This window comes from Perna viridis, chromosome 11 (genome assembly GCF_037379345.1).
Source record: "Perna viridis isolate PV_CMFRI_1.1 ecotype Kerala chromosome 11, ASM3737934v1, whole genome shotgun sequence".
In the NCBI taxonomy this organism is placed as follows: Eukaryota; Metazoa; Mollusca; class Bivalvia; order Mytilida; family Mytilidae; genus Perna; species Perna viridis.
The window spans coordinates 34,013,465-34,030,498 of NC_142455.1; the positions used below are offsets into that span (position 1 = coordinate 34,013,465).

The 17,034-nt window shown below is 33.3% G+C and overlaps 1 protein-coding gene across 2 annotated transcripts in view; it reads right to left on the reverse strand.

The window, feature by feature from the left end:
* Nucleotides 1–17,034, reverse strand: part of LOC148603827 (uncharacterized) — a 44,186-nt gene that overhangs the window by 12,720 nt on the left and 14,432 nt on the right. The window contains exons 5-6 of one of the 2 annotated variants that reach the window (XM_088551370.1): nt 6,328–6,393; nt 1,457–1,578 (exon numbers count right to left, since the gene is read on the reverse strand). In XM_088551370.1, coding sequence (XP_088407496.1) covers nt 1,457–1,578; nt 6,328–6,393 — 188 coding nt within the window. The remainder of the gene's footprint in view (nt 1–1,456; nt 1,579–6,327; nt 6,394–17,034) is intronic. The other variant, XM_088551372.1, reaches the window with a different exon arrangement.

The following is a 17,034-nucleotide window of genomic DNA, read 5'->3' on the forward strand; positions in this document are numbered from 1 at the left end:
GTTGCCACAGATGAAAGGAAAGTTGACAATTTTGAATGAAAAGTCATCACGTTTGTCGTAAAGTTTAGTCAATAGTTTTCTTTTACCATCGATTTCTAAGTGTAGGTCAAGATATAAGGCTGACTTCACAGTGTCTGTAGTATCCTTTGTCTCAAATTCTTTGGGGTAGATGCGATGTATCAAATCCACGAAATTAGGATTGTTTAAAGATAATCCGTCATTTGTATAGCGGAAACTGAGATTAAAAGATCTAGGTAAACGATATTCTTTCTTTCGGATCAGATCAGCTATACAGTCAGCCTCATAAGAGTGAAGGAAAAGGTTAGCAAGTAAAGGGATACAATTTGTTCCCATTGAAATGCCGACCGTTTGTTGAAAAACACGTCCACCAGACTGGAAAAATATGTTATCGGTTAACAATTCCAGCATTTTGTAAACATCTTCCTCTGTAGATTTTGAAGATGATTTGAAATTATTACTTACAAAGTATGAGCAATCTCTACCAAGAACTATATATTTGTATCTAGGTGTACCATCTTGTTTGGAAAAACAACGATGTATAATGTTTTTAAGTCGGGATTTTAACTGAGTATGTTGAATAGAAGTATACAGTCTTGAAAAATCATAGGTTTTAATGCCATTATATTCAGATAATAGTCTTGAACTGATTGTCTCCAAAAGATCTTTCGAATTTTTCAGGATCCACATTGAATAAATACCACTGCGGGAGTAACACATATTGTGGTAGGACTGTAGACCCTCTTTGACAGTTGTGAGTATAGAAGTTAAAAGTTTTGAATGAGGTTTGGTGGTACATTTTGCAGATCCAGCTATGAAACGTTGTTTGTATGGATTCTCGTGGAGTTTAGGAATCCAGTACATAGACGGTAAATCAAAATCATCGTCCTTGGTAGAGAGACCAAAAGAGGATAGCACAGATTTATGGTTTTCCACAATCTCTTCTTTGCAGAGTGTGGTAGCAGTATAGGTCTTATCACTGCTATTATTTTCCACGTCTACCTCTTATAATAAACATTTGATGTAAAAGGTTTTGCAGACAAAAACAATGTTGTTTGGGGCTTTGTCTGCTGGTATTTGTCATGTATAGTAGACAATGTTTTTGCTACATCAGGGTCTTTGAAAACCGATGTAGCTTTGGCACTCATTGACCTACTTAAAACTTTCATTCGTTTCAAAATTGAAGACCTCACGGCCAATGAATAGGTTTTGTTTCTGTAGAGGTGTATTGTATTGTATTGCATCAGGAAAAGTCCGGAATAATGTATGGAAAAAAGCATTAGTTAAATGTTTATATAGAAGCAAATGGCAAAAAGAATAGCCATGTCTTCGATCCTATTAATGTGTGAACAGATGTGAAGGAAGTGGAAACGAGAACAAACCTGAATAAGTGAGAGTGACAAGTTTTGCCTAGACATTTGGAGATAGGTCTACCTACCTGGTTTACATTGTCTTCTTTTACATTTATGATCAGAAGATTGAAGATGGTTAGAGTCACAAGGTGTACAATCTCTTCCATATGCAGTAGGAGGACAATAAAACTTGTAGTTGAACGTCAAACTGTAATATGTTGTCATGGCATTACGGGTATTAAATGTAAAAGTGAAAAGTTGTGTTGTGACCAAAACAATGTTCACACCTCTATTTAAAGTAGTGGTAAAGTTATTCTAATGTTTTCCTCTGATTAGATATTGAAATTGATATATATATATATATATATATATATATATATATATATATATATATATATATATATAATTGAAATTGTCAGAGCAGTAACTATATTGTACACGTAAGCGTATACAATTTGACACTTTGCGAGAGCTAGTCATTGTACAAGTGTAAACTTCATGAGATATGCTATGATATATTTTAACAAATCAAACTATTTTTAACTGTTACTCGAACCGGAAATCAAACCATGATTTTATTACACTGAAATATAATGATTATATCATAATTCAGAAGCGAATTTGTGCGACCAATATTGTTGATTGACATCTGATCAAGCTATGTCTGACAATAGTCAAGGTTAAATCTCGGGAATTGGAGGAAACATCTGCGTTTGGCACAAATGCACCAGTCAATAATAATATAAAAAAACTGTTGGTCAGTTAAATTGAACATCCAAGGCCTTTTACGTAATAAATTAAAATGTTACACTTTACCTACTTTAGAAAATAAAAACTTATAGTATAATATATTTTAACAAATCAAACTTATATAAATATAGGTACAATATTTTATTTTTTTTAACTTTTCATGTAGATAAAATAAATAAATACATAATGTATATTATACGATAATTGAATAAATACTAGTGAGTATTGTCCCGTGCAAATATTACATTGTAAGACCTGACGAATGCAATATTATAGTATTATACTCTGAAATATTCACCTCCATAAATGCAATAACCTTATTAAGTAACGATACTCTTGTGTTTTTATTGAGACTATGCATTTAGTTAAAATATTTATTTAATATTAAGCAATTTCTAATGTCGATCACTCTTTTTGAACTAGTTTAATATATATTTCACTTTCAAATGATTTTTTTTTTATTCAAAAATTAATGTTAATCGACATTATTCTTATTAATTTAATATCTATGTGGCATTTGTTAATAATATATAAAATGCATTTTGGAATTACTGGCCTTCGCTATTTTGTTTTGATAATTGACAACAATACAATATAATCGGATTCATTGTCGGAATATTACAGTTCTTTCCCGAAATTGATGAATTACAAAGATATATTGCACGTTCGTTTAATCAGGCTTTTCACTAAACGATAATAAAAAACTCTTATGTAATTGTAAAAATACAATGTATTTCTTACGAATTCATTTCATATTGAACTTGATCTTACCTCGTCCAACATGCATATTTCCACTACTATATATACATCTTATTCTTATATGATTATCAGTCAGCAATAACTTAGTTATTAAATTACTTTTTTATCGACATTAACCTCGTATATTTAACAACAATCTAGCTATTTCAACAACAAATGAAATTCATTTTGGAACGATCACCTGCCGGGCGTACCTACAATGTACGTATAGCTCCGTGCCCGTAAGCTTTTTGCACGTATCATATTTATATTGCAGCACATCAAGAACATATTGATATGATATTGGTACCTTTAGAAATATAATGCAATTGGATGTGGCATGTTCACACATATTGCATAAGTGGAAAATTGGGGATTATTTAAAATTAGTTTAAACATATTTTCTTTGCTCTAAAACAAAATAGTTTGTAGTCCATGGGCTGGGAGGGTCCACCGTTCACCCCCACTCATCAACTTCATGGTTATTTTAGGTACCTTTATACCTCCCATTACCAAATCAATTTATCGCCAAAGAATATTCACGGATTCTTTTTCAGTATAAGCCTATATTTGTAATAAACCCAAGATTTTTGCGACACAATTGTTTGAGAGTCTTGTCCTTCCTGAGATAGCATGTGTAAATAAACTTAAGATATACATGTATCATCGTATAGCCCAATTCCTAAGGTTTACCATATTAACAAGAAAATTGCGGTAACACTTAGGTTTTTGCGGTAAAATGCAAAACAATGTACCCCTACCCCGCCGAAAGATCGCTTAAATAGACATATTTTTCAATGTCAAAACCCCTAGAGTATTAATGCTTCAGTAAAAAATGGCTTATATGGTATTTTCTGTTTACTTTAGTTTTATTACAATTTATAAATTTTGACGATTTTCATAGTTGGCATTTATCAAAATATGCGAAAAATGGGATTTTTGATTTTTCGGTAAAAAGTCATATAAATTCGACTCTACAAGTTATTACTCTACTAAAACCTTTCAAATCATATGGTATAATTTGATAGATAATTTAATTTTCTACATAAATAAACTACGAAAATATAATTTTCAAGAAGGATTTTCAAAAAATGTTCAAAATATCACCCCCACCCCTAGAAAACTGGTCTCAGTATCAAACAAATTCTCATTCAGAGCATACTGACATTGTAGAACTCATATTTTAGTCATTCATAATTAAGATAATGATATACCTAACATATCTGATCAATTCAAGAGCTTGGATTTTCCTTTTGTGGTGACATTACTATAAGATCGGAAAATGGGAAGTTTCAAACTTTTAAGAATTTTCTACTATATCACCCGATATATTGATTTTTTTTCAAAATACCGTAGTTTAAATAAGCTTTTGTGTGATGCGGCTCATTAATATAATGTCTTAGCTTCAAAATGAGCTCACGCAATAAATATTTGAACTTTTCCAAGTCAAGTTAGATGGAAAATTGCCCCCCTACCCATGATAAAAAATGCTTCATTATGAACTAAAATGTTAATGATAAATATATAGACGGTGTACAATAGACATGTTGGATAATATTGTTTTAATTATCGATATATTCAACATACCTGCTTACTTCAGGGGCGTATTCTTCAGTTTCAATGTAATAATATATGTGTGTTCATAAAAAGGGGAATTTTCAGAATTTGCTATTTTCTTCAGTTTCACCTATAATTGGCAATTTCTTTCAAATACCGTATTTCAAACAAGCTTTTGTATATTTAAATATAATTATATAGTGTCTTAGATTTCTAATGAACCCAAGTAATAAATATTTGAACTTTTTCAAGTCCAAATAGGTGGAAAATTGCCATCCCTACCCATGATAAAAATGCCTCAATATGAACTAAAATGTTAATGTTTGGCATATAAACGGTGTACAATAGATACATTCTGTTCTAATATTTTATTTACCGGTGTATTCAACAGACCTGCTCATTTCAGGCGCGTATATTTTCAGTTTCAATATGACAATAATGAGTTTTTCATAAAAGGGGTATTTTCGGATTTTCATAATTATTTTCTTCCATGTCAAAGGTAATTGACATTTTTTTTCTCAAATACACTACTTCTAACAATTTTTTGAATATACAAACACATATATGTAGCATCTAAGCTATCTAATGAGCCAAGGCATCGCATACTTTAACGTATTCCAAGACATAAAGGCAAAAGAATGGTACCCCAAACACACTAAAATGTCTGTGAAAACCCCAGAATTCGTATGTGGTAGATTTGCATTGTCTAAATGGTGTTGGATATATGTATGCCGATAATTCATCGTAGTTACTTCTTTGAAATCTTATATGTATAAAAATAATGATAGCAAACAAAATCAAATCATGTAAAAACCTATGACGTTTCTTTTTTATAATATTTTGTCGTCTACAGGACAATAAAAGCATAATTTTGCTTGAAAATGTGATTGATACAAGAAAATCTCCATAATAAATGCAAGACAGACATTCCGCACAGTTCATGTATGTTATAAACGATTATTTTCTTTCACATTGGGGCAGAATTTAGTGGGTAAGGGTGCCATTCTTTCGCCCAAATGGCCTGGAATACGTTTAATTGTACATAGCCTTGGATCATTAGAAAGGTAAGATGCTACTTAAATGTGTTTGAATATACAGCTTGTTTGAAGTAGGGATCTTTAAAAACATTGGCCATTACAGGCGAAATAAAAGAAAATATTAAAATCCGAAAATATCCAATTTTATGAAAAACTCATTATTTTCAGCTTAAAATTGAAAATAACTCACCTCAAATGATAAAAAATGTTGAATACATCGATAATTAAAACAATAGTACCCAACATGTTTTTTTTTACATCGATTATGTTCTAAAATTATATTTTGGTTGATATTTAGGTATTCTTTTGATGCACAACAAAGAACATATAGTAACTTTAATCATACATACAAAGTAAAAAAAGCAAATAAGCAACTCGGACTCTACTAAAATCTGGCAGCATGGACCAGGTGCACCGGTAGGGTAAGCGTCCTCTGCTTTTCTAGAAACACCCGCCGAGTTGCTTATAAAAGTCAAGTCCGGGTACACAAACGAGTTAAGGAAAACAATGACTCGTCGAATAAATCAGTTTTCATGGCGCAGTTGGATACACCATAACGATCTACGAGTTCATGATGACGACCATAAAACTTCTGTAGTGATGACATCAATCTTGTAGCAACTAAACCATGCTACAGAAGCCTATTTGGTAGAGTTCTAGCTCGATACAAAAAGTATGCATAGTTTCGGCAAGCTCTGGCATAACGTATGAGTTGGGATATGAACACTCCATACGCAGGTGCTGAAGGGATGTTGCCACAGATGAAAGGAAAGTTGATAATTTTGAATGAAAACTCATCACGTTTGTCGTAAAGTTTAGTCAATAGTTTTCTTTTACCATCGATTTCTAAATGTAGGTCAAGATATGAGGCTGACCTTACCGTGTCTGCTGTAGTATCCTTTATCTCAAGTTCTTTGGGGTAGATGCGATGTTTCAAATCCCTGAAATTAGGATTGTTTAAAGATAATACGTCATCTATATAGCGGAAACTGAGAATAACGGATCTAGGAAAACGATATTTTTTCTTTCGGATCAAATCAACTATAAAATCAGCTTCATAAGAGTGAAGGAAAAGGACAGCAAGTAAAGGAGCACAATTAGTTCTCATAGGAATGCCGGCCGTTTATTGAAAAACACGTCCACAACACTGGACAAATATGTTGTCGATTAAAAATTCCAGCATTTTGTAAACATCTTCCTCTGTATAAGTACAGAAAAAAATGCCAATTATAGATGAAATGGAAGTAAATATGAAATTCTCAAAAATTCCCCTCTTATGAAAAACTCATTATTGTCAAATTGAAACTGAAAACTACGCCCCTGAAATGAGAATATATGTTGAATACATCGATAACTAAACAATAGTACTCAGCATGTCTTTTGTACACCTTTTATATATTAATTATTGACATTTTGGTTCATGTTGAGGCATTTTTATTCATGGGCAGGGTAGCAATTGTTCACCTAACGACTTAGAAAAGTTCAAATATTAATTACGTAAGCTCATGAAACTCATAATTGAAGCTAGACATTATATCAATGAACGGTCTCACACAAAAGCTTGATCGAACTACGGATTTCTGAAAGAGTAATTAAGGGAACCAAAATTATAGCGGTAATCAAAACAATGCAATCCAGGGACAAAGACCAGACATGGAAAAGAGACTCGCACAACAAAGAACATAGAATAACTAGAATCATACATACAAAGTAACAAAAGCAAATGAACAACTCGGACTCCACTAAAAACTGACAGCATGGACCAGGTGTACCAGTAGAGTAAGCGGCCTCTGATTTTTCTGGAAATACCCACCTAGTTGCTCATAAAAAGTCAAGTCCGGGGTAGACGAAAGACGAAAGGAAAACTACGACACGTTGAATAAATGTCTCCAAAAGATCTTTCGAATTTTTCAGGAACCACTACGGGGGTAACAAGTTTTGTGGTAGGACTGCAGACCCTCTTAAAAAGTCTTGAAAGAGATTTGGTGGTACATTTTGCAGATCCGGCTATGTAACGTTGTTTGTATGGATCCTTGTGGAGTTTAGGAGTCCAGTACATAGACACACTCATCGTCCTTGGTAGAGAAACCAAAAGATAATAGCACAGATTCATGGTTTTCCCAAATCTCTTCTTTAAAGATTGTGGCAGCAGTATAGGTCTTATCACTGCTATTATTATCTACGCCTACCTCTAATAATAAACATTTGATGGAGAAGTTTTGCAGACGAAAACAATGTTGTTTTGGGCTTTGTCTGCTGGTGCGACACATATTTGTCATGTATAGTAGACAATGTTTTTGCTACATCGGGGTCTTTAAAAGCTGATGTAGCTTTGGCATTCATAGACCTACTTAAAACTTTCATTCGTTTCAAAATTAAAGACCTCACGGTCTTTAACAACTGTGACTGAGAATCAATGTCTTCTTGTTCTCATTTTATCCATTTTCTAGCATAGTCCTCGACGGCATCCATAAGAACTTAAAAGTTATAATTCCAATTTATGGAGCGTGGTTCATGGTACTTGGGACCTTTAGAAAGGATATTACTTAGAGATTCGTTTTCAATGAAATATGAAATATGGGTGTATAATGATGAGGTGGGGTCAGAAACAGGACTTGTTTTGTAAAGGGAATGTAGTAGAGTGAGAGGTATAGAATAAAGTTTGATTCTAATGTGATGAAGTCCAAGAGGTTTGTGTATGAAAGTCAGGAGACCATCTATGGAGACACCATGTAACATAGGTGACGTATAGTGGCGATGGCCATGACTCCTTTCTAGTCTTTGATTTTTGTCAATAAATTCATCACATTTATGCTATTGTTATAATGAATGAAAGGTTTCCTATACTTTTGATCTTGTCATTGCATCTGTAAGGTATTGCAATACCTAATCTGCGTATCCTGTACTTCTCTCTTTCCCTACGATAGTTTTTACTTAGATCGGGACTGTTCGTAGGATGGTATTTTTTTTTCTAAAAAACAAACTTTCATAGAGAGGATTGAATGATCTTGTTGATTAAAGTGTTGATAAACTGTCGGCAATTTGGTGGTGTTCATTCCCGAACGATGACCGCACATTCCTTTGTTGAATCGTTCTTGTGTTTCACCGACGTATACTAAACCACATAAGTTGCATTCTAATCCATATATTAAGTCATTGTGACTTCTTGTATGGAAGGTTTTGTTTGTAAGGGAACTGGAGAGTTATAAGAATGTTCATGTTTTGGTAGTTTTAATTCCACATTTTGATATGGTGCAATGCGGTTCGTCATTGTTGTAGTAAAATATTTCATTTAAAGTGATGGAACATGGTTTGATAATTTTGAAATAGTCAGAATTTCTGTACTGGAATATATGGTCTGCAGACTGAATGTGTGATTTGGTACTTTCAGTTGAAATGGTCGGGGCATTTTCTATACCAGATGTGAGTGTGCTAAGATTCCCATCTGGGGACACCACATTCTTTCAAGACAACAGAGCTATATATTTTGAAAATGATTTGGAATTATTCCTCGCAAAGTATGAGGAATCTCTACCAAAAACTATATATTTGTATCTAGGTGTACCATCTGTTTTGGAAAAACAACGACGTATATTTAGCGATTTTTCGGCGGGGTAGAGGTACATTATTCTCATTTGACCCTCAGTGTTACCGCAACTTTCTTATAACTGTTGTAAAGCTGATGATACATACATTAGTTTACTACGTTCTGTAGAAAAAAGAAGTTCGTATAATCAAGAAAAACTTTAACATAGATTTTTGCGTCAACGAGGAATAAAAAGTAGTCAAAAAATACCAAAATGTTTCAGTTTATTTGGTATAAAGGTACCTGAAAATCATATTTTGTTTGATGAGTGGGGGCGGGGGGTGCACGGAGGATTATCTCAGCCCACGTACTATTGGACAAAAGTAAAAAAAAAACAATTTTATTTACGAATTATACAACAAGAAATCGTTTTGACACTTTTATGTACTGAAAAACCTGCTGAAAAATACAAATATTGTCTTCATATATTAATCCAGGGCTTTCAGATAGTAAAATGTTTGCATTAAGTGGATAAGTATTAAAGAGCCAGCTTAAATTATTTGACTATTTTTGTCCTTGGACTATATATTAAGGACAATGTAAGAGGTAGTGGTCAACATCTTCCATGTTAATGCCACATTTACATAGCAGATATGTGATGATATTTTCTCGGTGCATATTATTATTCAGAAAAGATGCAGACTATCTTAGTAGGGTTATCAGTATATTTAACTTTCTAGTCCCGTATGAAAAATATTTCGATACAATGGATCAGTCCTTATTCCTAGTTAAAACCGAATCAATCTTGTTGTTGTTACGTCGAGATTTTTCCATTCCTTAATAGTAGCTGGAAGGAAGGATTTCCGTGTAACAGACAATCTACAATACGCCAATAAAATGTCTTTTCCGTTTTGCAATGGATCGTCGGAAATAGATTGTACCTTAGGTGGTACAAGATTACACAAATATTTCGGAGCAAGCTTTTGTTCGATATTATAGATTATTTCTAATTTTCTGCGTTTTCGACGTGCTTCTAGTGTCTCCCATTTTACTTCTTAATATATATTTTCATTCTTTGTTAACACAGGTAACCCAGTTACAATTCTTGCCGCCTCCATTTGGATTTGCTCTAATTTTTCAGTGAAACATTACAGTTATTCCATACTTTAGGGGCATATTCTAATAATGTTCGAAAATAAGATATAGTTTATTATTTTAGAATGTTACAGTTCAGTTGAAATTTTAATTTTCGTAATACATTAAGATGCTATTATATTTTCAATATGCAATCACTATTAAATGAAATACCTACATGTAACTGTTTATGATGATTTTTTATTGGAATATCAACTCCGTTTAAAGAAAAACTAATCATCGGTTTTTTTGATATGTGAGAACTCAGATATTATAATCTCAGTTTTCCCGCATTAAAAGTCATGAGCCAATTTTTTACCCATTTATCCAACTCATTTAAATCACGACTAATGACAGTTTTTGTTTGTTCACTATCGCGATCAGAGTAGTTAAATGGTGCGCCATCTGCAAAAAGTCTGCATAAAGAGGTAAGATTTTCAGCTATATCGTTAATGAAATGCACAAATAAGAGAGGTCCAAGTACCGAACCTTGACGCACACATGATGTGAAATTGTTTTAAATTTCAGGTGTGACTTTGAAAATTGTTTATTTAAAATAAAAAATAATGAAGATTCAGTTCATTTTCAAGAGCACTAGTCCAAGAAAATGACCTCTAGACGACGTTCCTTCTCCACAGCAAAAATGAGTCAAAAACCTTTGTCAACACTAATGTTTGAATGCATAGTAAAACAGACAGGATATAGAGTCCCTGGCCAACATTATTGATCTGATATGTGTTTTAACCCTTGTCATAACGCTGAAATTTCTTTGAGCTGTTGCCGTGGTCATCGATATTCGCTAAATCTGCAGACAATCGTACATATTCGGATGAAGCTCGCTGTTGGTAATCGACATAGTTTCCGCGAGTGTAGACGCTTTAAGTTCATTGCCATCTACAATCCATCTGTGAACTTCTTCGAAAAATAGCCCGACTTTGCCAAGAAGATCAATTTTGTAGGCATCAAAGATAGTGTTGATTACTTGCTGAGTAATACTTTTCAGCTTTGATGAAGTAAGATAATTATACTGGACATGTTCTTCGTCAGACACATATGAGTAACAGTAAGAACATTGGTTGTATCCAGTTCTTAGTGTTTAAACATTGACTCTATATCAGGTTCTCTGGGCATAGTAGGATTCTCTTTAAGAGAATCTTTGATACCTCGCCAAGGGCTTTTTTTTTGCAGTGCTGCTATTGCAATCATTTGAGCCTCCTTGTTTTTGAATTCTCTAGGGTATAAAATCTTAACTTTAAGTGCGATTAGGAATGTAATCATGTGAACGACTAGCCCAACGAGTTGCATAAACGAGGTTGTATTTATTTATCTATTTTTATTTATTTATTTTTATTTATTTATTTTTGTTTTGCTTTTCCGTTTCCTCATTTTATTCTATGTTATATTTGAATAGGAGGATTGGTATCACAGAGTAAACAAATTCAAACCAATAGCCAGTACGGTGGTCATAATATTTCTTATCAACAATTATTTCCGAATTCAAGTTATTGGCTCTGCAGTGTACATATTGGGCTCCTTGAAATAGGTGGATGGTGAAACCCAAAACGCTCCCAGAAAAAACACCTAAGTCTTTTAACTATTTTTGTCAGCTATGTTATTAGTAATTTCCAAAATGGTAAATTTTTATGATATACGGTGACGAAGTGTCCTTACTCTCCCGCGAAAGGTCATGGTCTGAAATATTTATGGGCCGAAATGTCCGGCTTTGGTAAGGAACAGTGAATTGTCTTTGAAAATGTCTTTGTGTAGAATTGTTTGGTATCGTTTGGTATAAGCTGGTTACGTCATTTTCGGGTGCCATGTTTTGACCATAACTATATTGAAAAAAAAACCCTAAGATTCGATTTGTATTTAGACATCGATTCGGAAGCTTGTACGGGGCGCCGAATGGGACTCTTCTGGTTTTGTATTCAAAATTAAATTTTGTACAGAAAAAAGTGAATTTTGTTCAACAAAAATGAATTCAGAGTAAAGAAATTCATAATATACTGCAAATTTTCAATTTTGTGTCACAAAATTCATTTTTTTATGCAAATTAGTTTACAGAATCATATGGACATGCAAATGAATTCTCTCATCACGATTTTGTAAGATGGTTTCTCATTGAATATAGTAACTGCGGGTCTCACAGACGCAGGTTTCGGATTACTTCGAGCAACGCAGGACGGTTTTGTAAGGGCGTTTTAAGTGAAAAAATATCTTTTAAGTTGCATTCTACTGTAAAACTTTTAAAATGACTTAAATTGCTATCATACGTTTTAAATGTGATTTGTTTGATAAAACAGGTTTTAAAATACACGATTTTTCTTTTTTCGATTTATTGGGATTTTTCTCTGGTGAATCACGTGATCATTTCCTTACGTTTTCAACTCAACTATAAAATGATTTTGCCCGACCTGTTAATCGCAACTAAATGTGTTAAAATTTGACGAGATAATTTGTATTAATGTATTTGTCCCAACTTTTCTGGGAAAAGAAATGAATCGTCAGATTAGCCAAGAAATTCATATTAAAAATATGTTGTTCGGTGTAATTTGATACATGTAATCTGTCAAAGTCCACGAAAGCTTATTTCGTTCTACAATCCCTGACGATTTTTTGCCAGATAGAGATAGATTCCTTATTTCATTCCGATTCTATTGATGTATGACACAAGGTATTCGGTTGAGTGGAACAGGTCGGGCGAGATGAAAACCTACATAGTAAGTGTCCTACTTTCGTTTCCCTTTTGTTTACAAATGTTCAAATGATCTACCTTTAAATTCAAAATTAAGTGGTACAGCGGGTTGTACGATAACTATATCCAATATTTCTTTCACTCCTGTGCTTTATTATAACCGTGCACATTCCTACCTTATCCACTGCATTGCAGTGAATGCTTTAAGTTTGTAACACACGTGTATATGATGCTGCACATTTCATTTGCATATCCAAAGAAATCTGTAAACTAATTTGCATACAAAATTGACTTTTCGACACAAAATTGATTTTGATTACCCAAAGATCAAGTCCCATTCGGCGCCCCTTAGCTAGCTTATGTTGGTTCTCAATTTCATTCACCATGATTGTATACCATGATGCTGTTTTTAAACTCCCCATGCACAAACAGGATGATGTTACCTTTTCACCATAAATACAATGAAGCCAGTTGATAATACAACCATTTACGCTCCCTTCTCCAGCATATTAGCGACCCCTATCTGTTTACACTGGATACTAGCTGACAATAAAAGAAGGATGACCATAACAACTACTAAGATTTTGCTCAAAATGTACCATTACGTTAAACTGTGTGAACAATTGCAAATGCATGGGATGAAGACACCGATAAATTTTGACATCAGGTAATAGTGAAATGGTGGAACTAAGAACTCGTTATGACATAAATTTACGCTCCACTACTGTGTGCACTAACCCCGGTCCTGGATGTACATGTTAAGAATTTCGCTTTCACTGTGGACTGACCCTTTAACTTGTTTCCTCTTAAAAAGCTTATTAAATAAAGCATTAAATCATTTCTGCAAATGAACACAAGAAGCGTAGACCAAAGACAATTTTCTACAAGTTGAATACACAGTAATCTTGACAGGTGTACCGTATATTCATATTAATATGTATATTAAAGTAGAAAACAGCAAAACGACCCCGTATAAGACCAAATGTGTATCAATTTCCCGGAGGTATTTCCACTCCTGTTTGGCTAACACTGGAAGAAGACTTATTTTTAATTACATAAATTTCCTACATTTCTTTTGACACCGAGCGGAATAGTATACTGGTCCGAATGAACTATTCGGGAATTTTTTAAACGTCCGCGGCCGGTCGTAATTTACCGGTACATCGCACGAAAATGAATGGGTGTGAACTTAAGCTCAACGTTGTATATAACTGTTTATAAAAGAGTTAGAACGGGATAATGCATAATCGTTTCATTCATTTGCTGATAAATAACTTTCTGCAATCCAATCTTTCTGATAAGAAGTAATTGAGTCTAGATCACAAAAACCCTTCGAAAATCAACAGTTAAATTGGAGACTCGCCTCACCATGCGTGTTTCCTTTCATGCGTTCAATTATTCTTTCAAAAGCGGCTCTTTCTTGTTGACAATATCGCAAATTCTACTGGCAAATACTGAATTTAAAAATAGTAAGTGATGGCTATCTTTCGGAAAGTGCATCTTTCGTACTGCATAGTAAGTTTTGAGGCGAGATGCACAAGTTGTATATTATGTAATAGAGATACAATGAAATGCCGTTGATTCGTAAAAAAAAAAGAAACTACGAGCCCGAAGGGCGAGTAATTCATTTTTACGAATCAACGGTGTTTCTGTTACTTAAACTATTGTTTTGACGTCCCCATATTAATCTATTTTGACATCCAATTAGGTCTTTTGTGTAACTCAAATGAGTTATATTCGCTTCGGTGTATATAAGGTATTTTCAACATTACTGTATTCATTCGTTTAAAGACGTTTCGAGTGGAACCATGACCTACAGCAACTTTGATTCATAGCAAGAGGTCGATATGCGAACAGTTGATGATACGGAGTTCCGATGAAATGGCCTGACTTAAAAGCCTGATGGTCAATTCGATTTTTTTCCCAGTCTCCGGTCGGAATTTTTATCATAATATTGTTTTCCGATGAAAAAGCTAAATGGGTCGTCTCCATTTCTTTTCTTATTTTGAAAAAAAAACAAAAAACAAATCATTTATACATATGTGGTCTTTAAAAGTAGCTATCATATTATACAAAATAAAGTGCATGTACTCTTTTTGAAGTGTAGTTTCTATTTACAAATGTGACACACTACAAAGGGTTTGTATAGTAGCAGGGCATGTGAAAACAGGCGAGTGCTTGCCATTTCTCATGCAATACTTTGGCAAAATGTTCATCTAAATAATTTTTGGTAAATTATGTTACATCATAGATGTATGGTTATATGTTATTATCAGTCTCTGTATAGGGATCAGTGTGTGTGTGTGTGTGTGTGTGAAACATGTTATGCAAGAATTCATCATGTAGACACTAATGTGATAATTTGTACCATTTGAATCAAAAAGAAAGACGCCATTTTTTATTTTATCTTGATAAAATGAATTGAAATGTCATTAAAATGCACTACAAATGAATATTTCAAGGTCACGAAAAGCTCTCAAAAACCTCAATTTTCTAATGTTCTATTGAAAAAAGTACTAATTACGTAGTTACTGTAATGCAGCGATCAAAATGTTCCTTTCAAATAGATAAGAATTCTTTGATGAAACTTTATTGATAGATCCTCGAGTTTTTGAATTTCTTGTTTCAAAACGTCTCCCATTTTGCCCGACTTTCTCAAAGACTTATTCCTCATCCTATGTTTATTTCAAATTATTATTTTCCTTGTGTATTTATTTGCGGAAGAGTGTATTATTCCCAAAATATGAAAGTATTATAGTATTACGGTATAAGTGTGGTCGGCCAGTTGTTCGTCCGTTAACAGGGATTGAGAGGTTTTATGGAAATAGTATACACAAAGTCTTAAAGTTGTCTTGATAAAAGGAAACTTTCCCCCTTTTTTGCGTTAGCATTTGGGTTTTAAAAACCGAAAACGGATGACAGATAGCTGATGCATTTATGATTTTCATAGCAGTTTTGTATTTCGTAATTAAAAAAAAACTATTGTCCCCTCGAAAAAGTCATTAATTTAAGTTCACCCTTTTTTATGATTGAACCAAAAAATGATAAATTGTATTCGGTTATTATTTTTTTTGAAATTCAGTCCAGCACGTTGGTCGGTAGAAAATGCCTGAGGCACATGCAATAGACGTTAAAAAAATCACATCTAAACGGTTTCTTTCCGACCAGCAGATGCAACGCACATACATGTACCATGTACGGTTTAATGAACTATTGATCTTGAAATCGCAAGTAATAACTACGAAGCGAAGTGTACAGTTAAACACCGGTTTGTGATAAACTGGCGAAAGGACTGTCGGAAACCCGACTTAGATTCGCGGATACACATTCAGAAGTCAATGATAATAAAATGAAAAAAAACTTTTCGTGAGTTATTTTTGGACTAATGGTAATTAGTGGCGTACTGATAAATCGAACAGTAACTTACACTTTCTAAAAACTACTAACTGAGTTGTTTTTTGGAAAGTTTTGTCTATTGTTTGTCCACCGTTGATTCCTAAATAAAGAATCCATTGTTAAAGCAATAGGTTGACGTCACAACAATGGTTTAAGTTGCATGTAACGTCCGTGCCCTCCTCTTTATCTTAGAAAAAAATTTTAAAAAAATCCGTAATCCGTAAACTTGTCTAAAAAATAGTCCGTTACAATTCCCCACTATGTATGAATTATGTAGACAATATCGACCATCGCATGACAAATCATATTTCACGGCAAAGTCAAAACTTATACAGGTAATAAGCGAACTAATTGCAAAAATAAAAAAAATAATTACCTATCAGAGGAAGAATTAACATTCTGAATGAGCAAAAACGAATATGCAACGAGTAAAGCGCATTCAGAAAAAGTTTTAATAAACCAAGAATGAACATGCAAGTAAAAACGGAACGGATATCAATTTACTATACATGTATTTTATGATCTACATTTATGTCTAGCATACAAATTACGATTACATAATGGTTTAGAAGTAGAATCCATTTAAAAAGATGGTACAATTCATGTACATTATTTGAAAAAATTAAAAATAAAAATAAAAGGGAAAATTCGAAACGGTAGTTTCTCATGAAAATATGGCGTAAAAAGTGGATGATTTTTTTTTTCTCTTTTTGTGTGCCATACGTAGCTTTCTCTTTGCGAACAATATTTTAGCCCCCCCCCCTCCCCCCCCCTCACAAAAAAAATCATCACAATTTGGTATTAAAAAATACAATGGAAAATTTAATGTAA